General features: G+C 45.3%; 1 protein-coding gene across 1 annotated transcript; it reads right to left on the reverse strand.

Moving 5' to 3' along the window:
- Positions 1-1075: 1075 nt before the first annotated feature.
- On the reverse strand, positions 1076-25462 carry LOC120842608 (U3 small nucleolar RNA-interacting protein 2). Its single transcript, XM_040213747.3, has 15 exons — positions 25271-25462; positions 25020-25138; positions 24402-24514; positions 24247-24314; positions 24128-24169; positions 17098-17224; positions 16364-16497; positions 15722-15814; positions 13800-13900; positions 12850-12984; positions 11369-11431; positions 8515-8648; positions 5562-5641; positions 3802-3999; positions 1076-1520 (listed from the first exon to the last, which is right to left on the reverse strand). Exons 1-15 carry the CDS (start codon positions 25337-25339, stop codon positions 1458-1460), a joined length of 1539 nt encoding a protein of 512 aa, XP_040069681.2. The 5' UTR covers positions 25340-25462; the 3' UTR covers positions 1076-1457.
- Between the last annotated feature and the right edge of the window lie 368 nt (positions 25463-25830).

Consider the following 25830-nt stretch of genomic DNA (forward strand, 5'->3'; position numbering starts at 1 on the left):
CAAACTCGCGTGGGAATTTCAAATGCTCACGTGGAATGAAAGTGACTAAAACGTGACGTGTAATGCAAATTCAAGGTCACTGCATGTCTGAAATGATTTCACTCTATAAAGCAGGGGTTCTCAAACGTTTTGGCTTCGCGGAACCACAGGAAGCCTCAAAAACTGCCGCGGAACCCCCCCCCCACTTCCTCCATATTTGCCCACCGAGAAGCAACAGATGCATAATTGTAGGCAATTTTGCTTGTGTTGCTTCCCATATATCCCCACCATATCAATTGCAATGTCAGTACAAAATGAGATGAAGGTGCTTTGCATGGTCCTGCCGCGCAGCCTGCAGCAGGGGGGGGGGGGGGGTTGCAAATTGGGTGTTCATGGAACCCATGAGACCAGCTCGTGGAACCCCTGTGTTCCCCAGAACCCAGTTTGAGAACCCCTGCTATAAAGCAATACATTTGCCTTAAAGAAAAAATTCAAAAAGAATTTTAGGCGGCGGCAGGATTCCAATCTATGACCTAGGTTGCGAGCCAGACATGCTAGCCACTAGGCCATGCAGGCAGGCTTGCATGGCTTGAGAATGAGTGGGTTTATATGTTTAGCTATCGAAGCTTAAGCATCCTCTCGAGCTCTGACATCATCGACATCATCTGCAAGTTCAGATGATGACATGGCCAGCATGGCCATGTCATTGTCTGAACTTGCAGATGATGATATGGCCAGCATGGCAGCACAATAATTCCATCACTGCTTGCATCATTCCATCACATGGAGGTAAGAGGCATAGGCTCAAAAGTCGGATCAAGTGCTTTGGAACGCCTTACCCGATCACTTTGTAATTCGCATGAGATCTTGCAAGAATTCCTTTTGAATGGCACATTTTACTTGCAATGTCCGTGTATATGGTATACATCCATAAAAAATTCACGATGGCTACCAGAGAGATTGCTCAGCTTTGAATGCAGTCTGATCAACATGTAGTCCTTACCTACAGTAGTCTGTGCTAGATGCCACCATTGGGCCACCTGGCCCCTCGATACCAAGTCGTAGCCGCAGTAAAATTGGGATGTAACTAGAATGATAAGAGCTCAATAAATATTTATTGCAAAGCGCATAACACTACAAAGAAACAAGCTCTGCACAGTTTAAAAAAACAAGCAATCTTGCGATTGAGCTTGAGGGAACGACTGCTGCAGCAACATCGAACCGGCCGCTCCCAAATTCTTTGTTTCGCGGCACAGCCGTCATTTGTCTCGCAAGTGCGAGAAGCTGCGCAGTGATGCCCGACAAAACACGGTTTTTTCCCCATCGCCGGAAGGCTGCCACTTCCACGCCGACTTCTGTTGTTGATGAAAGGCTTGCAATCTGCTTCTATCGCCACTTCATGTCTATGGCTCTTCGGTGCGAGGAGACGTCGGCAGACTGGTCGAAGCAGACGGCCCTCCAGACGACGGGATTTAACCTCAGCAGCCTCCCTGCTTGGCGTCGGTCCCGGATCTCTTGGTGATCGACAACGTGGTCAAGAGCTGCGAGAGGGTTGTGCAATTTCTTAAATGGACGGCATGCAAGCAGCCCTTTGAGTGATTGACTATGAATCCACACTGCGCACCCAAAATAATTTGATGGTGTTTTCTTTACCAAAACTACCTATGCTACGTTAAAAGCTCAGATTCCACCCAAATGGGTCAGAACTAACCATTATCTCACTCCCGAGTGATTTTCTGAAAATTAAAATGGAAAAATGAGACCCGTTCTTGGCGGCCAATGCCATTCAGCTTCACGTGTTCGTGGGCATCGTCGGCTGCCATTTTTCCATTGCAAATTTACGAAAATTGTTTTATGACGTTTGAACCAAATAACATCAAGCACCGACACTTTGACATATGGTCCGGACTGCTAGCGCCACTTTTGGGCAGAGACAGCAATTGGTGGTGCATACAGTTAATTTTTTGCAACAAAAAAAGAATTCCTATTTTTTTTTAAGAGACACTTTGTACATCTGTACTGTCCATGTTCAGACCCCTTTTTTGTCCATTTAAAGGTCTACTCTTTCCTTGATAATGCAATTCCCAAGAGCCCCGACTAGTTGCTTGAAATGCTTTTTCATTATTTAATTTTGTGCACCTGCTTAACACCGGTGCTACAGTAAATGTGCCAAATATGTGAAAAAATGTAACTGATCGCCAGTACCATCCTGTTATTGCAAACTCGGGCTCACAATGCAACAGTAATACATTTTCCTTTAAAAAAAAGACAAACACCTGTGTAATTAGAAGAAACAAAAAATAGCATCACCAGCTAGATCAATTAAAATCCAGATGCCAAGTTTATGGTTGTTGCAAAGGAACATAAAAACAACTGGGCTTCGTCCCTAGAATAATCAAATCTACGAGAGCACACTTGAAGTGAATGTTTTACACCATACTTTTACTGGAAAACAATAATTATAAAGCGAATGATTATGTGCTGGTTGATCCTTTGCACTTTGCGAGAAGGTGCTTGAGAGTGCCGAAACAGAATGCTTACAACATCAATCCTCCCCGTCAAGTGGCCTGGCGATTCCAATTATCTAATTAAGCAACACTGTAGTCCAGTAATAGCATTGCACAATGAAGCAGACGAGCCAGTTAGACAACTAGAGTTTATCTATCCTAGGCATGTGCAAATATGAAGTGGATTTTGACTTCGGAGCGAATAGTGGTTTTGGCCGTATATTTTCTAATCGAATATCAAATAGTTTCTCCAAACCTTTCGCTAGGCACCATGCTTAAATAAAAAGCAGCTGAACTAGTGAAGGTTGTTCCCGAGCTTCCCACTTGTCCATTTCTAAGCTAAAATGATTTTTATCTAACAATATTTATGGACTGTGGCCTCAGAAAGTTCAGTGCCCACATTCTTAAACTGTGGCCACATTCCCCACACTCTTAAATAATAGCCAAATTTTTTTTTTTTTAAATTTTACTGTGGTATAAACATTAATGTCTCCACTAAAAAAAAAATTCGACAGCTACCCTTTTGCATTGACACAGCGATTTGAAAATAATTTAAACTTTTGGCGAGCAATTTTCTCTTACAATATTATGCCACCAAGGGCAGAGTTACAACGGCGCATGCACGTCATTTCTCCTTCATGAACGATGGTCGCTTCCCGCAATGCTTGTATAGAAAATGGTGTACCATTGCGATTCATGCGGTTACCAACAACCTCCGTGCCTCCCCGTGTCCCGTTGTTCGGCAGCACCACGAGTTGCGGAGTGAATTTTACGACAGTGTCAAATGCAGGACATTTGGACGATTCAGGAATTTCTCGCAGGACGCAGGACACGAGCCCTCAATGCGGGACATTCCCGAGAGTCGCGGGACGGGTGGTCACCCGGATACAAGTAGGCTCAATCCGAATTCACGACACCCCAAAAAAAAAAAAAAGGCAGCCATGATGCAACTTAATCCGAAGCAGTCAAAGGAGTACATTGTTTTTAGTGCCTCTCACTGTCAAACACCAGTTTAACGAGGCTAGGCTGGCTCTCCAATAGGGTCCCCTGGTAAATTGCAACAGCTCAAGAATCCCGATAGACTTGGCTTGAATGTAAACAATTCATGAAACAAGAGCCAACCAGAATAGCTCAGTGGACTTCGAGCCAGATCAATGGATGGTCATGGAAGTAATTTTTAGTTCAAGGAGTGTGAAATGCAGAACACAGAATGGGCGAGACTTTCCCACCAGAAATTAAAATATAATATATATATAAAAAAACATCTTACAAAAAAGTTTTTTTATTTATATTTTTAACCAGTATCTCATCGCACTTTTCCTTTGAGGACAGGCTTAGCAGAGGCATCTGCCAGGGCTGCTACTGGTCGGTCGGAAATCTTGAGAGGTAGGATGGCGACACAGTTCTTGGCTTTCCTCAGGTTCCACCAGCGTCCCAGCCTGTGCTCCTGACCAACCGCCGCAACCAGCAGTTGTCCAGAGTTGCTGAACACAAGCTCGTTCACAAAGCCCTCCTGTTGGACAAACATAATCATCTTAAAATTTAGTCGGAGACAAAAGATCACAATGAAGCAAGTAGTAAAACTAGTATCGTCATGGCCCCACTTTTTCGCGAGATGCATAGTCTTTCAAGGCGCGTTCACACTGGCGATGCAATCTAGCTGCGCGATACCTTTCATCACAAAAGCGACCATCGCGGAAAAAAAGCAACACGATTTGAGCAGTCGCTACCTGACCCGACCTTTTGCAATGCGATCTAGTCGCAGAGCAGCTGAGCCAATCAACGGTGTTTGGAGCGGGAGTTTTCGAGAGGCGACGCGCCAACGAAGGCGTTGGGCTTGCTCATTGTGCACGGCAGTGTGAATGTCCAATTTTTTTTTGTGATGCTATCTGGTCATATCGCACGACTGCTTTGTATCGCCGGTGTAAACACGCCTTAAAGCCTGACGTTTGTCGAAAGAAGTTTGCTGTGCTTTTTTAAAGGAACTGTGAAATTAAAAGTTGGCAGCAGAAGACCGGATGACCCTTCTCTGCACTGTGTTATCATTTTCTTAGGACATCACTGGGACTCTTGTCTCGAGTGAGCCTGCTTGCATAAGGGACCGAAGCAGCAATTGAAGTAGCTGTTGACTACACCATTTTTGTTTTTGTCGTTTTCCCGTTTAAATAAACTCAAGGTTGGCCCCATCATATTCCAACCTATGACTAGCCCTACAAAGCAAAGTATGATCCCCAAAAGATAATCCTTTTTTTTGCTTCAATGAGGGGCATAATAGGGGAAAATAGGTGCTGTACTTAGTCTCACACATAGCACAAAGCATTGTTAAAGCTACTGGGGTGAGCACATGGTCTTGTTAAGCATCCCATTTGCATGCACCCTCGTGCGAGTGAAGCACAAAGATGGTCCCACACTCATAGAACCATTTCTCCTCCTTTTGTAGAAACCAGCACTTGTGAACGAAAGCTGATGTCTGCGGCATGCCTTACGAATGTGAATTGAGTACACCATGAAGCACTGAGCACTAGTGGAAAACAGTCAAAAGCCAAAGTGGAAAACAAATAATTTCATGATCCCTTCGAATTTAAAGGCCAACTTGCAAAATATTTTTCAACCAATGAAAATCTTCCCGATTTCCCATCTCCCACCGCTATCTTGATGGCAGGGGAGGGGGGGGGGGGGGGGGGTGGACCCCTTTTCTTGCCGGGTCTTGGGGTTGGATGAGACAGAATAAGCTCCCGGCATATCCGGTCCCAAGATGCCGCAACAAAAAAAGGACTCCCCACCAAGTTAAGAGTGGGAGAGGGGAAATGGGAAGGGTGGCAAAGAGGATTTTCACCCTGGTTGATAAATATTTTGCACGTCAGTCTTTAAGAGACATGGCCAGTCATGAGCATGCACAAAGATTTCGCAGCACCTCAGTCACCATATACTAGCATAAGCAAAATATACCTGGATCAGAACCCTCACATAAGAGGTGATTATGCAAAACAGAAAAGACAAAATCTTTTCTAAAGTTGACAAGAGAAAAAAAATGATGCTGCAGTAGTGAGGCAGTTGCGCCATTGGTTTTCGTACCAGAGGAATCGAGATGACTTCAGTCAGCCTCTTGCAGTCATCACCGCAACTCCACAACTTCACTTCTCCATTGGAAGATCCTGAAAAAAAAAAGAAGAGGAATACTTAGTCAGGTACACCGAGCTATCACACAAATGCTCCCCCCCCCCACCTTCTATGCTCCGTGTCACTAGTTGTTTGCAATGCAGTCAAGGGCAATGCCATGCGAAGAGAGAAAGGGTGAGCACTAGGAAGGTGGGACGGGAGAGGAGGGCAATGGAGGGCGAGGGGAGAAAGGGAGAGCACTAGGAACGTTAGAGAGGAGGTTTCTCTCCTCCTTCCCAACCTTCCTAGTGCTTGCCTTTTCTTCCCCCGCCTGGCGTTGCCTTCGCCTGTACTGCACGCAGCTAGTGACACGGAGTATAGTGTCTGCGGCTAGATGGGGCATCTGATTTGTCAAAATATTGGAGAAACTTGTCTCACTCAAAAGTTACAAACAAAAACAAGTTTTCCTAAGGTGTGATATGGAGTTTAGCCTTTTCAACATGATGAAAAACCAGCACACAAAGGACAGAACAGGAGAAAAACACATAGAATGCACAAGCTCGTGTGTCCTACGAGTTCTCCTGTCGTCCTGTCCTTTGTGCGGCGTTTTGTCATCATATCGTCTCAATACCAACCGACCCAATTCACCACATTTCTTCAGCTTTCTTAATCTCAAAGTGAAAAAAACAAAACAAATAAAGGAAGATTCATTGGTGGATTCTTAGGAAATGGGTTAGCATGACCCTTGGAAAACGCTGACGTTGACCCCTTCACTTTTCTGTTTTGGCTTTCTGTATTGCTTCTCTAATTTTTGCTGCCTCTTTTTGGCTTCGTTATGGGGTCAGTGTTAGCATTTCCCAAAGGGGGACATGTGTGGTGTTTTTCATGTGTCATGATGACGCATTCCTTACAAATCCACTGATGGACCTCCCTAAAACTTTTTCCAGCGAAGCAGGCTCGCCGAGCCCACTTTTCTCCAACCTCTGTCGCACACAGACCTGCGTCGGCTGGCCGCTTCTTGCGCCGCATTTCGGACAGTAGAGCTAGGTACTACTTCCACTCCTCCGTCTAATTCGCTCGCCTTGCATGCTTAGCAATGGCATCCGCTGCCGGACGCTGCTTTTGCAGTTCACCGGTTTCCCGCAAACTCATTGGCTTCCACCCCATGACGCTGGCTCCCTTTCGCCTTTGTTCTTCACTACTCTCCTGCTCTCTATGTGGCACGCTTTTCTTTCCACTGTTTTGTCTGCAGACAGACATCAGCTTTTCACTGTCATGTAGGTACTAATGCTAATGCATTAAGGCAATAAATTAGAAAAACATCATTAGGCAATAAATTAGAAAAAATGTCATTAAGGCAATAAATTAGAAAAACAAGTCAACAAGAGCAAAGCAAAAATTTCCTTCCTTCTTACCCAATTTTTTAAACCGTATCTTCACAAATCAGATGCACCACTTAGCCACACATACAGATTGAATTAGTGCCACATCATATGAAACTGATTTTTGCAATTTACATGGGTTTGACCTATTTGTCTCAACAGGTAGTACTGTCCATCTATAAACTTTGATAGGCAGTATACTATAGTACAGGGGTTCTCAACTTTTTGGCCTCACGGAACCCCAGGAAGCCTCAAAAACGTCCGCTGAACACCCTCCTCCTCCTTCCTCCCCCCCCCCCCCCCCCCCCTCTCTCTCTTCTTCCCCCCTCCATATTTGTTGACCGAGAAGCAACAGATGCACAATTGTAGGCAATTTTGCTTGTGTTGCTTCCCACATATCCCCACCATATCAATCGCAATGTCAGCACAAAGTGAGATGAAGGTGCTTTGCATGGTCCTCCGCGCAGCTTGTGGCATGGGGGGTTGCAATTTGGGTGTTTGCGGAACCCATGAGACCAGCTCGTGGAACCTTTGTGTACCCCGAAACCCAGTTTGAGAACCCCTGCTATAGTAAGTTACAGGTCGAGAAGGTAGCAGCAAATGCTCCTCAAAGGGAATCATATAACCCTCCGCCGCCTCCGCATCCAATAGCGTCCCATCGTTTCCATGACGTCGCGGCCAACGCGCGAGGAGGGTCTTGCCTTCCTGTACATATTTGCTTTATCTTTCAACTTTGACTTAGCATTGTGGAAGCCACGAGAGGGAGATTAGAGTTTTCCTCCTCCGATGGAAACAAATACAACTTCCGGGAAAGGCTGCTTTCAGGGGCTCGGTTCCCCCTCCGATGAATACAAAGGTCGCTTTCTTAAAAAGTGGGATCGGAGATAAGTTGGCATCACTCTGCAGCTAATATCTATCCATTGAAGCGGAACAAGGAGCATTTGCAATGAACTCTTCTTTCGACTGCGGAAAGATTTTAAACGGGCGCATCACGCTTGTCGGAGGAGCTTCTCCTACCTTCTTGACTTGTAACCGACTATAGTACCTCTAAATTACTTACAGCATCTTTGTGCTTTTGCTCCGACAACATAAAAATGGACCTTTGATACCCTCAATGGGAGACTGAAATCACGCTTCACCGCTTCGCACCAGCGTGCTAGGAGCAGAAGACATCTCGGCCGGCTCGATGTGCTTTGAATATTTTTGGCACTCTTTTAAGTTGACATTTTTTGGTTGCAGATATTAGTTGATCCCCAACCATAAAAAGCATTGGCAGGAAAAAAGAAACACACTTGCACGCTTATATTTGAATAGAGGCAGTTCACTGTTGTGCAATAGTTGCTTTCTGTCACATCTAGACCCCCAAAAGCGTTACCAGCCATTATGTTTTCCCAGATTACACGCTTCTTTACCGCGGTGCGCCAAGAAGGTATCTATGAGGTTCCATTGCATTTACGCCGGAGTCCTTATACGCACGCATAGAGAAACCTGCATTCAAATGCAGGAGCACCCGGACGTCTGTAGAGTGCTACGGGCAATGCGCATACCCGAGGCAACTAGGTCGGTGCAGCGGAGTGCAGCCAGAGCAGTGAGCCACAACGGAGACCCGTCGCGAGCACCGTGGGCCTGGTGAACAGTGCAGGTCGGCTTCTTCTTCATTGCCGTCCACAGGCACAGGGACCTGAAACGAAATACGCCGGGCACGGTATAGTCATCGAAAAGAAGTCAAAGTTGTAGCATATTTTACAGAATGTAGTCCGCACAGTGTATGATCAACAAAAATTAATTCTGATAAAAAAAAAACATTTTCCTTGAATAATTTGCACCGGGAGCAGTGTGCACCTGGCACCCTGTTGGGACGTAAACAATGCTCGTACGCAGCACGCCTTAAGGGGGGACATGGCCTGGGAGGGTCAACTTTTGAACCAATGTCTCAAATAGATTCAAACTTTCAGGGTGAATTGAACCCCATTAGGAGTGATGACATCTAAAGTTTCAGTCTTATCGGCCAACTCTGCAACATACTATGCTTAACAAGCTCCAGAAAAAAGTTGCTTTATTAGGAAATGTATTTAAGAAAAAAAATAATTGCAATCCACAAAATGTTTGGTTTAATGTGAAGTAGAATACCCATAGTGCAAGTTAAGGCAAAAATTAATTGTAGAAAATGCAATTCTAGAGAAAAACAATAACAGCCAAAAAGAACAAACGATTTTAACAAATTTCTGAGTTTTAAAATATTCAGTTTTGGTCATGAAGAATTTAGCTCTTTCAGATTACGAGTACCTTAACTTGTTCCTCACGAAATTTTAGTCCAGGACAGCACTGAATGAAATCTTTACACTTTCAAAACGTCCAATGATACATTTCCTCACACCACATTTCCTGCCAAAAAGTGAAACTGAGAAAAATGCATTTAAAGTTTCAACTTTAGGTTTCTTTCTTTTCTGTGGGTCCGAGGTAGGCAAAATTCACCAGGCGCATTGTTAGAACCTTCCTCTTTGAGGCTTCCCTGTTCCCCTGGCAATAGCTACCAGTTTGTGTTGTTTGTAGGCTCGCTAACTTTTGTAGCAGGCATTCCCCGACAGATAAACTGGCAAGAACTAAGAGGCAAATCACACTGAGAAAGAGCAGCAAAGCAGTAATAGGATCTGATATGGGAGATACTGTAAAGGGGCGTTACTGAAGACGACACAATATCACGTCACCAAAAAGAACCAATCGTAAACCCTGTTTCAGGTCTAAACCAATAAAATTGCTCATACCAAATTTTCAGAATTTTTTCTGTTTCGATGTATTGGGTCCTCCTGGCCACTGATACTTGTAAACTTCGAAAGCTTCTACGGGCTAAATCTAGAGTAAATGGCACTCCCAGTGAGGGTGAAATGTTCTGGCTAGGTTAAATGAGTATGAAGCAGCTCTAAATAAAAAACACAAAAAACTTGCTCCCTGCTGACTCGGAGGGCTGCCGACATGTTGAAAATAATTTATTCTGAGATAAATCCTGCATGTTTATAAATGAAAGTTTCTGAAACCATTCTTTGGAAGTTACTAAGCATAAACATATCATATTTGAAAAAAACATTTTTTTCTGAAAATTTTGAATTCCGAGGCCATGTCCCCCCTTAACAAATGCCTCCTTTACTAGCCCACAAAAAAGCTTGTGTCGTACGCAAACTATCACTAGCAGATTCTATAATTCTCGAAATCCGTCACGTCTCATAATAATTAAGAATCTAGAAAACACTAATCCTCGTACAGCCCGCACTTGTAGACAGTCTGCGCCTCATAAACTTTTAACTTATAAACGCGTTTGAATTATTGTCAGACTGGGGAAGGAGAGAAACATTAAACGTCAAAGGAACACAACACGACAGAAAGGACGCGAGTAGGGATTTTCGAATCTATCACGCCTTCTGCCACAAGCTTCTTCGACTCCACCGCGAGGCAATCGAGGACGGGCTCACTTTTATTCTGAGGGGGAGGAGCGCGCCGAACCGACAGCGCTCACATTGTCTGTCTGTCACAACTGCCAACTGCTTTCGCCGCCCCTCCCCCACTGCAGAAAACAAAGATCGAACTGGACCTCTGACATCACGACTAGTTATCATTTGCGCCGCTTGCCATTTTGGGTGTTGGTATCAGTCGGGAGGCACCTTATCGGAGTTGGGGTCGTAGTCTGTGGCAGCGTCGTCAATGGTTTCCATGTGCTATGCGTTCACACTTCGAAGTTCTAACCGCCTGTAGCAAAGTGTGCAAACAGCCTTTCCACTCTCGTGAAGAAGGAAGACCAGCGGAGCTGTACTCGATACACTGTGTGCTTCTTCTTCATCGTCATCTGTTTTTCGCGCTGTTTTCCTACGATGAATTCCCACCAACATGCCCAACTATCCGTTCTTCTATTATATAGCTGGAAAGGTTGCCGCCATCTCCGAGCGACGGCGGAAACCATACTGGTTGTGTGCTTCCCGCCCTCGCTTATAGATGGCGGTAGCTGTTCAGGTAGGCTTGTGTCGACATACACGGACACAATCCTGGGGAACCTAGCCCTTAACAGCACTGCTGTAAAAAATAAAAATAGGCTGGGCAATGTTTAAAAATTTAGACGTCGTCCTGTCTATTTTCTACGGTCTCATGTTTCTCTTGTTATTCAGACTCAAGTTAATTCAACATGGTTAATATTCACTAGCTTGCCTGCACCCATGCACCCTATAGTCCGGAAACTACTATAGTCCAGAAAATATGGTACAATACAGTACCTACAAAAGTTTTGTATTAAAGGCATGCTCAACATATGGTTGAATGCAATCCCAACATTCCCTAATAGTAGCATAAAAGATTTGAAGATGACTGCATGATCAGGCTTAGAAAAATGTCCTAGAGGTGGAGGGAGACACTCACCCATCGTCAGCACCAGAAATGAAGTGTTGCTCGTTGATCATGCTCACACAGTCCACAGAGCAGCTGAAATAAATCCAAAGCAACAACCAGTTTATTCTTGAGGAGCTTTAAAATATGCCTTTTGGGTAAACTTCAAAACCTCAACTTCTGCTCGACATATGCCAGCAAGATAAGTATTCTGTTACTGGCATACCGTGTGGTTAATGCTGCAGCATAGAATCACTGCATTGCAGTTTTCAAAGGAACGAGCACCAGCAAGGCCACAATGAGAACACACATGCCTCCTGTCAATTTTTGTTCATTACCATGGCAACAAGGATAGCTCCACAAATTATAAAAAGAAAAAGTAGTATCTCCAAAAACAGGCACAAAACATGTGCAAAAGACACCGTCTGCAACCGACTGATGTGCTTACAATGCCCATTTTCTATTCGATCACATTTAACGCGGTAACATTCCAGATTGTTGCAACACTGGCGGACGCTGCTTTCTAGAACAACCGACAGGTTTGGCAGCAGAAAAGAGGTGAGGACTACAGGTCTTCTCTACCACCCGCCTGCCAGCTGGCCAGTTGACAAAGATTTCGGCAGACAATCACGACCAGAGTTTCTGGTCAAGAATGCTATCGCTTCCATGACTGACCAGCAGTATTAGGGCAATTTCACTAACGATACACAGGTCCAAAAATACTGGGAAACTTTTTCCACCATTTGCCTTATTTGTTTTCATGTAATGCGGAAGTATGGCAAGTGGCCCCGTCGACGGCAGAACTCAAGGAGCACGATGGGGGACCTATTTGGGGTCACACAAACCCCTATTAACTTCAATTTCTTGTGTTTCGAATCGTGCCGGCGTCATCTGGGGCCTATCTGCTGGCAGACGAGCTGACTGCTCGAGTGCCAGCTCGCCTCAGCTCCGAATAAAAGTTGGTTCGTAAAAGAATATAGTAGCAGCCAACATTACTTTACGTCGCTGACCTCTCCAGCTGATGCAATTAATCACAATGCAAAAGAGCTTGAGCAAGCTGAAATACATTTCCCTTGCGTGTTGGCAAAGGGTTACTAGCACAGATCCTAGCAAAGTGATGAGCCAGAAAAATCCGCGTGGAACTGCCCTATAGTATGCAAGACGCACCACTAGAAGACACATTCTAGCCATCATGCCACAACAGAAACATCTCGCAAGCAGTCTTCGCTCCTTTTTTGTTTGGCAGCAAACTCAGTGGTGCCACCTACTGGGTAGCCCTGGCACACTTCCGGTTCACATACATTTCCTATTTTTTACTCCTCATTCTTTTATAATAAGAATAAATTAAGTCTGACAGTGCTATAAGTGGCCATTTCCAGAAGATAGCGTGTATACTTGACTTTGCAAATACTGCGGAACCCGTTGTCTAGTTCAGAGCCGGAAGTGATTGGGGGCTATTTGCACACTTGTGCCACCACGTTTCAAATCACGCGAGAAAGAGCAAATATACACACCTGTGGCTCTGATACACCAACTGTGACTCTTCGACGACCTTCCAGATGCGCAGCGTGTTGTCACGACCCCCAGAAGTGACGGCTCGCTCTCGAGTGTAGCTGTCGATACCCGTCACCGCGTCCTGATGTCCAAACCTGGGGGGGTTGGGGGTGTAGACCAAAAAAAGTGAAAGCTGTCTACAACTCCCCGTAAAGCCGGACTAGAGCGCAGCTCTTGAAAAGGAGGATGGAAGGGTACTGAGGGGATAGGTGATTCCCTGAGGCCACGTGACCTCAGGGGGGGGTTACGTGAGGGTAACTCATAACCCTGGTGAGGGTAACCCTCGTGAGAGTAACCCTCGTGATCCTCATGAGGGTAACCCTTTTGAGGGTAACTAACCCTCGCAACCTTCGTGAGGGTAACGCTCGTGACCCTCGTGATCCTTGCGATGGTAACCCTCGTGAGAGTAACCCTCATAACCCTTACGAGGGTAACCCTCGTGATGTCATTATGGGAACTACCTATAATGCAACGTGCGGTTACGTCGCTTGCATGAAACGCATTGCATGCAAGCTTTGCATGCAATGTGATAATTGCACGAAACACACAAATTGCATGCAACGCTCGGGTTGCAAACAAAGCACGGTTACGCCACTTGCATGCAACGCGTTGCATGCACTCTTTGCACGGGCATTGCATGCGCCTCGCATGCAATGCGCGAGTTGCATGCAAGGCACATGCAATGCTGGGTTGCATGCAATGCGCAGTTACGCCGACGGCAACGCCGCTCAAGCCAGGAACGGGCACCTAAGAGCTGCGCTCTAAAATGCTTGCCTAGTACCATGACAAGGATAGAGAGCATACATTTCTTCTAAAAGACTATCGAGATTCCTGTCGCAAGCTTCTTAATGGAGCATCAGCCTTGCTAACAAAGGAAGAGCCTTCTGGGGAATTAAAGAATGAACCTCACAGGGTCTCGACGTAGGCCATCTCATCCAAGTTCCAGATCTTCACCGAACGGTCAGTTGAGCAGCTGAACAGCTGGTGGGATCCCAGACGAAACGCCAGTCCCTGCAATGAGTGTAAAGAGATACAGACTGTCATCTTTTACCATTTGCATGAACTTAATAACTAGCACAATTAACTATGGTTCATCTTAGCAGCTGGAACAACAATGAGAGCAATAAAATGGTTAGTTTCTAATAGTATACAGCTACAAAATTATAAGTGTGAAGAACATGAGAATGGTCAGAGATAGGACAACATAAAGTGCTACATCAAACTTAAGTTTTATTTAAAAAAAAAATGAAGTTTTGATACATTTTTTTAGATTAGCAAGAATTAAAACTCCTTATACCATACTGTGGTGCCTCCTGCTTATATGTTTTCATGTTCTTGGTGCTCGTCTTGAGGTGTAAAGGCCTGTCCACACTCTTGCAACCGAGTACAACCGAGAGAGACGAGACCTGTTGAAACCTCTTAAAATTTCTTAGTATGAGAGAACAGACTGGCATGCTGGCACCATCTATGTGGTGACCCTGGAACTGCATTTCACAAGAGCGAAGGTTTTGCGGGATTTCTGAGGTCGAACGTGCGTAATACCCATAAGAAACGCTTGTTTATAATGTTGGCAAAAGTTTTTCGAGCCAAGAAAGAAAGGATAATGCGCGAGAGAAATAGAAAACATGCCAGACCGCTAAGTTTACACTGCTACCCAATAGATGGCACCAGTGTGTCCTCTCATTGTAGGAGATATTAAGAAGCTCCAAGGCACCCGGTTGTAAGAGGTCGCAAGTGTGTGAACGGGCCTTAAGAAATGCTTACTTCAACAATGCTTCTACTGCATGAGAGCACATTCACATCAGGCAGGCTCAAAGCATAGGCCTCATTCTTGCTGCTTCAACCTTGTTGCTTAAGGCCCGTTCACACTCTTGCGACCGAGTACGACTGAGAGAGACGAGGATCTCTTAAAACTTCTTAAATGTTTTTAGAATGAGGGAACACACTGGTATTGTGGTGCCATCTATGCGGTGACCCTGGAACTGCATTTCACAAGAGCGAAGGTTTTGCGGGATTTCTGAGGTCAAATGTGCGTAATAACCATAGAAAGGCTCGTTTATAACATTGACAAAAGTTTTTCGAGCCAAGAGAGAAAGGATAATGCGCGAGAAATAAAAAAAATATGCCGGACCGCCGAGTTTACATTGCTTCCCAATAGATGGCGCCAGTGTGTTCTCTGGTTTAAGAAGCTTTAAGGAACCTAGGTTTAAGAGGTCGCAAGAGTGTGAACGGGCCTTTATAAGCTCCAGCAAGGCACAACACAAAGCACTCCAATTTCAACATACAGTTGAACCCCGATTTAACGAAACCCAATTTTACAAATATCCCCAATTTAACGAAAAAATTTGCATTCCCTGTACAGCCTACGCGCGAGGTCTCCCTTCCTCGATTTTACAAAGTTCCCGACTTAACGAAGTAATTAGCGGGTCCCGGTAACTTCGTTAAATCGAGGTTCAACTGTATGAATCATTTGTTCCTTGTTGAACATTGTAGGTGGCTTCATCTTTCTAAATGTGAAGCCCCCAAGCACCGTTTATTGTGAATAAAAAGGATGATCGTCGAATAAAGCTTTTTTTCAATGCGTGGCTCGACACCCACAACACCTACAAACAAACAATTAAGCTGAAATTGAATATGGATGCAAAGTCCTGCTGCCCCCCTCCTCACAACATAAAAAGAAGGGAGTTAATACTTGAATGAGTATGCTGCTGGCATGCACTTACGAGAAGTAAAGCATACAATCTAAAAGGTAAAAAAACATGCATGCTTCTGCCCTTACAACGTCATTTAACGTCATACTCGAGAAAGAATGAAAACAAAATGTCCCCTTACCGTGACGGAACCTCTGTGGCCTTGGAAGGTATGAAGGCGGTTCATGGTTGCTGGGTCCCAGATGAAGACCACCTTGTTCTGGCAGCCTGATGCCTGCAACGGATACCGGCATCAGCAGAGGAGTCCAAAAGAACGACACGGATAGCCTGGAACATTCACAGCTTGTCAAGCGAAACATTGCTACGGGTCTTGACCTTATGAGTAACCACAATACTGAGAAATGTTTTTTGTTACCCTTTCCGAGAGGGAGAGCAACAGATGCCACAAACTGCTGTGCGTCTAGCTCGGATTGACCGCTTGAGTAAACTACCACCAATACTATAAGTGTATTTAAATTCCATGTCATTTTTTGTTTGCTACAAAGGAGATCTACTTCTAAAACAAATTAACACTAGCATCAAAATAAAATGAGATAATTAAACAATGTGTGCTAAACAATCAAGCATAGTTTGGACCAGCAAAAACAAAAGAATGCCAATTGCACCTTAAGCTCCCAAGCAAGTTGCGAGTTGGTTAAAAATCGCGTTCCCTTCTCAACCCTCTCGGCTTCGAGGGGCTTCTCATCGACAACCGTTCTTCATTTTGTGCACTTTCTAGCCTTGACAAATATCACCGCACTGCACTTGAGCTCCAAGCACTCACCAGGAAAGAACCATCCGAGGAAACTGCCAGTGCCAGCACATGACCGGTATGTGCCAACGGTATCTCCTGATCCGATGTGGCAGCTTTCTTGGCACCGGGCACCTGGTGAAGTTTGGCTCCCGTCCTGGTGCACCCTGCCCGTAACCCAAACATGCGCCATGCATTATTAAGAAGGACGCGACTACTCGACACCATGGTGGTGCAGCTATTCCTGCTGTTGCACTGGGAAAACCACAGGGTAGGAAGAAACAAAATTTAATGTAGAACAACTTTCGGACAGTGGCAGAACACTCTCTTTATACAGGGCACTGGATCGCTTGAGAGGAAGCAACGTGGCCAACAGACCTTTCCAAAAAAACCCACAAGACCAACATGAACTGCTCCTTTTCATGGGTATCCCTAAACATGCCACACCATGCACAGGAATGATGTAATGTGTCACAAAGATGGTAGGGGCACTGCATATTTCCAAGATGGTCTGTTGTCCACAACTGCGACTCAGTCATGAGAGGACGATAGCTAGCTTTTCAGATCATACAGTGCGGCCAAGGCACGATTCGGGTCACAATGTTTTAGGTATGGGATCCAGCATCCGCTGGCTCTGCCAAGTCGGGAGTTTCAGCAAAGTTTATGACTGTGAATGGTCTTAAAAGTGACATCCCATAGGGCACTCCACAGGGGCCTTTAGCTAGACTACAAGCTCCATGTCCAATTCAAAAATCTGCAGTACTTACACTTGATGATGGAGCAGTCCTTGGAGCCACTAAAGATGTGCTTTTCGTCGTGGGAAATGGTCACGCAGGTCACTGACAACTTGTGGCCCCTCAAAATCTTGATGTCGCTGTCATACACGCCCTCAACCTAGCAGTGAGCAAAAAGGAACTGTAGTAAGTATGCAAATAGTATTCCAATTGTCCTCATAAAATTAAAAAAAAACAACTTCTTGATCATGCTGACAAACCCCGGAGAGCAGACTGTGTCGTGCATGTGTTGTGCATGCGTTACGATTTGCTATGCTTGGATGCGGATGCACACACAATACTCTTGTGTTCTCTGGGTATATCAGAACGATATACACAAGTTTAAATTTATTCAGGAGTGGAGCACATCACGAGGATTTAAGAAGTTCTTCACGGGCTCCACCCTTTCTTTTCGTGGGTGCATGAGGGCCGTTGAATTCTTAGTGCTCTTGCATCGTAAGATACCTTCTGTGCTAACTGAAATAATCATTAAAGAAGGAGGTTTATCGCGTTCTTTACGCCCTCTACTGACTAGTGTTTGAAGTTGCGACGTCATATGCCCGCCGCACTATCCCTTGGTACGTTATGTGGCCCCCCGTGATTTTGGGAGCCTACGTAGGGAGCTAGTCTTCGTCATTTGGAAACTATAGTCGGTGACAGGTCAAGAATGAAGTGGAAGCTCCCCCCAACCCTTTCCACTTCAGCAAAGTGAACGATGGAGAGGAGGTCACCTCCTCTCCCGCGTTCGCTCTACTAAAGTGGAAAGAGGTGGGAGGAACTTCCACTTCGTTCTTGACCTGTCCCCGACTATAGCTGCAAGCGCTGATAGTCGCCTGCAGACCAAGTAAGCAAGACTAAGTATGACTTGCCACCGGTGCTCACTTGCAGACTAAGTGTGCTGGACTATGTATGACTTGCCGCCAACTGTAGTCCACTGAGTAAGCATGCTGGACTAAGTATGATCCACCACCAATGGTTGTCTATGGACTAAGTATGTTGGACTAAATGTAACTCGCCACCAACGTTTGCCTGTGGAATAAGTATGACTTGCCACCGACGGTCGTCTGTGGACTAAGCACGCTGGACAAAGTATGACTCGCCACTGACGGTCACCTGAGGACAGAGTATACTGGACTAAGTATGACTCACTGCCTACAATCAGCTGTGTACTAAGTATCCAGGACTAAGTATCACTCGCCACAGACAGTCGCATGGTACCTTGCTAATGCCAAGCTAATGTCTGGGGCAAGTAATACCTAGTCCATCTGTTTGTGCTCTCTTTTATGTCCTCCTTGTGGCTTTGAGCAAAGACATTGAACCCTGGCCTGCGGTCCAGGGTTCAATTCCCACCGAGCTCCTTGGTGAATCTCGCTGGTTTTGATGATTTGTTCCTCGTTATGGTTATGTTTGAAATTTTGTAACTAATAATGCCTTCAAGATGCTTTGGATGATTATGTATCCTTTATGCTGCCTTGGCCTGCGCATAACGCCTTTTTGTCACATTCGAGCATTACACCTTTCGCATATAATTCAGCCCATAGCCACTGCGAAAGACTGCAAGCCAATTGCAAAGGAGCAAGTAGGTAACTGAGACTAGGAATTTGAAAGAATCCAAAAATGCATGACTCACACCAGCCTGATAAACAGGTCATCATAAAGACGGTAATGTTTTAATTTGTCATTTTTCAGGATACTGGTGAAGTATTCAGAATATAGTTTTGAACGACTAAAGGGTCAGATACAATGCAGGTGCTCAAACAAACAGCTAATAGACAGATTTCATTAAACCATAAAGCAACACTGGAAACCGCCATTATTTGGGGCTAGTCATGCTTGGAGAGCAAAGAAGAAATTAGTAAATTGAAATCTGAAGAAAGGTTAACTGAAATGGGTGATATCCGGTGGGCACGAAAAGTGGTCAAGTATCGATGCACCTTTCCAAGAAACACTTGGCCTCAAGGACAAGAGAACCCTTTTCGAACCCAGTCACCGGGTTTAAGGCTAGTCTTTCACCGGCGTCCCTGCTAACACTAACTGAGTCCGGTGATATCCGGTGGGCACTGCTGGCCTTGCTGTTTTTTGTGTTTCATGGTGTGTGTGTATTTTCCAGAGGACATTGAGAAAGCATTGTACCACATTTGAAACAAACAAAACAAAAATAGACAACCCCCATAAATTCCTGCATGCAACAATGCACACATTGCTCCCTGGGAAGTAGTTGGCCAGGAAGGAGAGTGGCATGGCTTCGGCTATGATCGACAAGTCGACAAGAAATCCTACACAGACCATGAACTATAAACAGCTCTTATCTCATGTTTTCTTGTCCTGAATGAATTGTTTCTGGTCTCCAAATTAACCTAAATGGCCAGGCCTCGAAGCTTCATCACAAGCCCGAACCATACGTAAAGTTTGTCTTGTTGTATTTTTGTACTCGAGCCTTTCTGTTGGAGTTTCAAGGTATGAAGACAAGCCGGTGCCGGGAATCTCGTTGCTGCAAAGCTCGGGGATTTTGCTTGTGTACGAGTCAACACGCTGTATCAACCAATAAATATGCATACACAGAGCTTGCACATTTACATTTGTGTTACTTGTAAGCTAGTTACTTGTTTTGTTGAGTCTATTGACAGAATTACCTTTTTCAATTACTGTTTATCTTAACACGCCTGAGAACGCGAGATAAAACTTGGAGATGTCATTGAAAGGCTAAAATCGAACACACTTCTCTCTAAAGCTGTACTGGCCTGCAGCACTGCACGAAGTGAAGTACCCAACCACTTGCATTCTACAAATACAATACTGCGTATGTGCATGAAGTTAACCTGCAATCAGATAGGCACATTCACACATACAAAATGTTTAAGAAAGTAACAGCTGAACACTTGCGTAAAGATTGTAGCACCGTTCGCCGCACAGCAAGTATACGGGCGGGAACCCCTTGATGGTGCGCCAAGCGAACTAGATGATTCCAAGTGCATTTGATGGTTGCTAATGGCCATAAGATTAGTTATGTTATTGCTTGCTTCCGGTCTGAGTGTGCCAAGATAATTTCAGACCCACCATTAAGACACACACCTTGGATGCCAGTAAAGACTCTTCCAAAAAGGGTTAGCTAGGAGCAGGGGACACTTGTTAGGGCTTCCATTGTAGTCAATTTCAGCGTTTGGGAAAACTTAATCTCCAGTTATCATAGAACTTGAGTGGGAGATATATGATGCCACAAGGAAGACTTCATAGTAACTTTTGATCAGTAGTGACGGCAAATTAATTGCATTCCCTTAAAAGTTCATTCATGCATTAGGCTCAACTGTGGGTGCCCTGTGGGGATGTGGCTTGTTTTTCACCCAAAAAAACAACAAGACGCGGACATTTGGCAAACAAAACATGTGTAGGGCTCAAAGTGACCGAATATGAATTGTGGTTCATTGCTACTAGACAGGGTTATTAAAATTAAGCTCACAGATAAAATCATGAGGTGAGGTGACCACCGTAAAATACCGGGCAAGCGCCCACTCAAAATTTAGAGATAATCGCGAAAAAATGGGGGATGGGCACTTGTCCGGTCATCAATTTTACATATCAATGTACTGTGCATATTTTCTCAGACCTTATAAATTTGGGTATGGGCACTTAGTGTGGTATGGGTGGATGCGCGGTATTCTATGGTAAGCCACGTCTTACTACGTTAGCATGTGCACGCACAATGTCCTGCATGCCAGAAACCAAGAAAAGTGCCCTGGTCTTCCTTCTATATTGCTTAAGAATGAGAGTATTGTACATTCGTGGGAAGTCAGATAATCAAAATTCAAGCTGCGCATTCAATCCCGGCGTGATAGCATGAACTGAAGCTGTTCAATCGAAACTGAAACTGAGTGACTTACTAGTTCCCAGTGTGCACTGCATGGCATTTCAAATTTTGGAAGAAGTCGATTGTAAAAAAATTTTCGTCGGGTATGCACGCAACGAAATAAATGCGACTGGAATGTTTGCTATATTTTACGAGAAGTTTTGCACCACCCGCTCAGCTGCGTGTCAAATGACAAAGCACTTAGCGGTCGAAAATAATTTACAACAAAAGATAGCTGAAAGGCACACATATTTTACGCACACAAATAATCTGTTACCGATGGACAGGACTAGAACATACAACTGTACATACCACACATGGCACACTGTTATCCGAAAAGGATTTATTTGAGAAATATCTCAAATAACACATGTAGCACTACTGTGCCGACGACAGTCACGTCTTGCCGATCGGACAGAATCTGAAAGAACTACTTTTTCAGGGGTGGTACTCATGAAATGTACTTGGGAGCAGCCAAGGGAGCAGCTGAAACAGCTGTTTTGGAGCAGGTTGGGAGCAGCTAAAACTTCATTCTGGAGCGGGCTAGGAGCAGCCCAGATCAGTTTTCATTGCACTTCAGCTTGTGTCTTAGACAAGCACGGGAGCAATTTCAATTGTGCTTAGCAGCACAGATGAACATGAGTGGTTAGGGACCTCAGGTAGATGGGATAACAGTGTAACAGATGCGAAAACTTGAAAATTTGTGAGCCTTAATGAGAACCAAAACGAAAGTACTATATGTTTCTGAAGATAGTGTCCTGGACATTTTCTGAGTGGCTTTCAGCTGCTCAAATAGGACACCAGCGCTGCTTATCGCGCAACCCACACATGCTTGGCATAGTAATTATATGTGCGAACCACGTAACGCGCGTAAGCAACGGACATGCAGTTGCGCGGAGGAACAGGGCAACAAATTTCGAGTTTATCCTATTGTGCAACTCAATATCGAAGCAGCACACTATGATTAAAGGAGTTATCGTATTCGAAGCGATAAGCAGGAGCAAGGTCGAAGTACGCCGAGCAGATCTACCGCTCGCCAGAGAGCTACTGGCTGGCAAGGTTTCGGATCGTACCGCGTTTCAGTTCTATCAAATCACGATTTATCTTGCGGGAATGCGTTTCTAACTTCTAACAACGAAGCACTAAAAGGAATCTTTTGCTCAATTGTCTTCAACTGGCTGACGTCCGGATCCTGGGCCGCAGAGCCTCAGGCAATCCGACGATTAACGATTCGACCTCAACTTGGCCGACTTGCTTAACCGCTTATGGTTAAAGAATAACAATCTATTCGCAGGCGGTGTACCACTTGGAATCCGACCCCCGAGGTTTTTCATCCGCTTCCGACTCAGGATACACAGGGAGAATAAAAAGAACAAAGGATTGCAAGGACAACCAAGCTAAACGCGCTCATTGTTGCCAATCGAGTCGATAAAAACCGAAACCAAGACAAAATCCTATTTGTTTTGGCACACGTTTTGCGATTTGCTGCATAATGGTGCGAGGTAATGGCTGTCGCACAGTTTCTGCAACATGGCGCAGGATGGCGCAGACAGATGCATCTGGCGCAAAATGGCGCAGCCGTTCCACCCCTGCATTTTGGGGCGAGCTCCGTTTTTTCACACCAGCACCAATGCAAAGGAGCAGACACGACTGGCCCAATTAAGACCCGAACAACTATTTTTGGCAGTGGCTGAGAAGGACTCTACACAGATTATCTCTTGAAGGGGGGAGAAAAATTGTCATTATTCACAAAATCACGCCGAGGGCCGTTCGACATCCATCTCCTCCTTCGTTTCCCGTAAATGTCAAGCAGAAACGCTTGAATGGCAGGCACTTACCAGCCCCACTTCTCACAGGGGAAGGTAACATAAAAAGGATGTGCAGCATGCATAAGAAAAATAAAGTGGAAACTTTCAAGAGGTCGGAAAACTTTGATAGCAAAACCTCGTGCTGAGCAGGTTTCCACAGTCCAAGAAAGAGGCAGAAGATTTCTAGCTGACGAGGGCGTGATAGTTGCACAAGCTGCGTTATCATGAACAACATGGCGGCGGCCTAGGAGCATTTTTTGGAAAGGTACATCGAAAGTATGAGCATCAAAAGTATGCACATAAAATGGACAAATTGAACCCAAACCGAACCTGCAAGCTGACAAAAAGCTGCACGCCAGTGATGGGGCTGAGCAGACTAGTTTAGTGAAAAAGGGAGTAAAAGAGGCAGAAAGGAAAATGTGGGAGGAAAGAATGCAAGAAAAATCGGCTTTAAAAGTGTATAGGTCACAGAAACAGGTCATGAGAAAGGAAAAGGAGTTTTATAATTCATGTGGAAGTTCTCTACTGTATAGGGCTAAAGTTCAGAAGATAGACATATTATGTATGTGCCATAATGAGAGTGAGACACTAGGATATTTGGTTTTGAAGTGGACGGGGCTCGCGCTGCCCTCCCTGAAAGGGTAACGGATGTGGCGGGGGCACTGGGTTTTGCTGGCGAGGATGGGAGAATGAAGGAGAAAAGGTTTACAGTAACAAAGAGTAGGTAGAAGATTGGTGGGAACTATGCAGGGAAAACTGAATGAAGTAAAACTAACTGGCACAGCTGGGGACAAGCGGGACAGAAGAAAGTGAAATTGGCATTTCCTCCGGTGTAGCTCTGGCTCAAAGTTTCAATCCTGTCGCCCAGTGGGCACGGTGTTCGGGTAGTGCCGGCTAGGTTTGACTAGAAGAAAATTGGCGACTCCCTCACCGGGGAGGAAGGCAGAGGTAATGCTTTTAGGTCCTTGCCCAATCCCCTCAAGGTAATCCTATCAATAACCCACACTACCTGGTGATAGTTACAGAAAAGCAGAGCAGAAGCAGAGTGGATTAGAAGTGCAAGGGGAGAAAAAATACTTTTGGTTTCTAGGCTAGGTGGCGCAAGCTACCGCCCGTTATGAAGGGTACAGCTATTAGCATTCATTCATGCATACAACCCTTGGGCATTGCTTCCTGCATGAAGCGTGCAATTGAATCCGAGTTCATGCCGAGCGCTGACGCAGTACTCGTGTCGACTGCATGCTCAAAATGCACACCCAAAATATGACGGCCTTGAATAACTGATGCAGCAGCTACTGGAGGGAGTACCTTTTTGAAAAAGGTGTAATATGAAAGGTATAAATATTTCATGAAAATGCATATGTTTAGTCACCTTGTCAGCAACTTTCTTCTGCAGTTGCCCACTCTGCTCGAGCTAGAAATAAAAAAAAAGAAAATGTGATGCCTCAGTAATGGGTTTATTAAAGAAATATGTCATAGTAATCCTCTTACCAGCTCGTTACGTAAGCGATGAGAGAGAACCGACCGGTCGAGTTCTTCGACTTCGAGCCTCTCCTTCTCTGAAACGAACAAACAAACAAAACCATTGCAATGCTTTCTACCTTCATGCAGATGGCAGGTTGCCACAGTAGATGAACGGGGTATACCTTGTTTCTCTATTTCAGCAAGGTACTTCTTCGCGAGCCTTAGCTTTTTTTCTTGCTCAGTCTCCAGCTCCTCATCGTCGTCGGAAAAGTGGGTTCCGGGAACAACACGGTCTCTGTAAATATACAATCAACGAAATTCATTGCCAAACCCAGATGCTTGAGGATGGGTGCTTCTTCTGGAAAAAAAATTATGTTGCGTGTACTTTTAGACAGCGTGAACTTAAGTCAGTCCCAATGGGCGTCTGGTGTCTCAGCTGTAGATGAGCAATTTACCCAGTGCAGTACGACCGCTGCTAGCATGGGGTCTTACAAATGCATCACGCAGTATAGTGATACACACCTGCAGGTCGTACGATGCTCATCTAGGTCGAAACGGGCAGGGGTGGGAATTGAGCCCAGAATCCCTGTGTTCTGTAGCGCGAGCTTTCGCCCCACGCTGCGGTGCGTTACAACACTCGGCCACCGATACCCCCTGCCCCTTCAAAGGGGCTACTCTCCATTCAGTCAAAAGAGAGGCCGCTTCCATTTCTCTGCAGACTGTAAGCTTATCTCTAGACACAGATGGTCGAGAATATTAAAGAAATGGGTAAAACGGGTAGCATTGCCGTCGGAACTCACTCAATATCCGACTCGCTGGACAGGATTTCTTCGGAAGCTTTTGAATTGGCCTTGGCGCCTCGATCACCGGCCGCTTTCTTGGCATCGTTTCTGTTAGATGGCTGCGTTCCTTTCCGCTTCTGAAATAACGAAGTACCCGGTTTACATGCCGGAACTTGAGGGCGAGCAGAAATCCTCCCAAAATGCTTATAGTTAGCACAGGCTGAAAGCCGGAGAACTGTTTCCCCAGGATGACAGTCGTGGCTACTTACTTTCCTGTCTTTGGAGCGTTGTTGTGTAACTGAAGCGTTCCCTTTCGAGTTCCTGATGAAGAACGACATTCTGAACGCGGTCAGACAAAATACTTACACTTGTGAACGTCAAAATAAGCACGTGAAGGGAGCGACGCCTGTACAAACGGTTGAAGCAGACATCGCACTCCACAAACCATGCGGGAGTCGGGACATGCGGATGCGGAACAGAGGTTACGATGATGATGATAGTGAGTTGACAGTGTAGCCAACTCACGCACCGCGGAATCATCTGAAACTTACCTCTGAGCCAACGAGGTAGAGGGGCTTAGAGCGATAAACCGGGGTTCCGGTCTGCACTCGAAAGTGACCCCCATAAGGAGGCTGCCATTGTACGCAAATTTGACCACACGTCACATGACCAAACCAAATACGTGACGTCACCGAAAAGATGGCAGCGCCCATGCAGCGGCTGGCCGGAGCTTGTCGGATGCTTTGTTGGTTGTCGTTCGTATCGGCGAGTTGATTTCAGACGCGGAAGCCGTCATATGAGGCCGGTCGAAAGCGAGTTCAGAGTTCAG

Source organism: Ixodes scapularis, unplaced genomic scaffold, assembly GCF_016920785.2.
Source record: "Ixodes scapularis isolate PalLabHiFi unplaced genomic scaffold, ASM1692078v2 PGA_scaffold2__306_contigs__length_199485367, whole genome shotgun sequence".
Lineage (NCBI taxonomy): Eukaryota > Metazoa > Arthropoda > Arachnida > Ixodida > Ixodidae > Ixodes > Ixodes scapularis.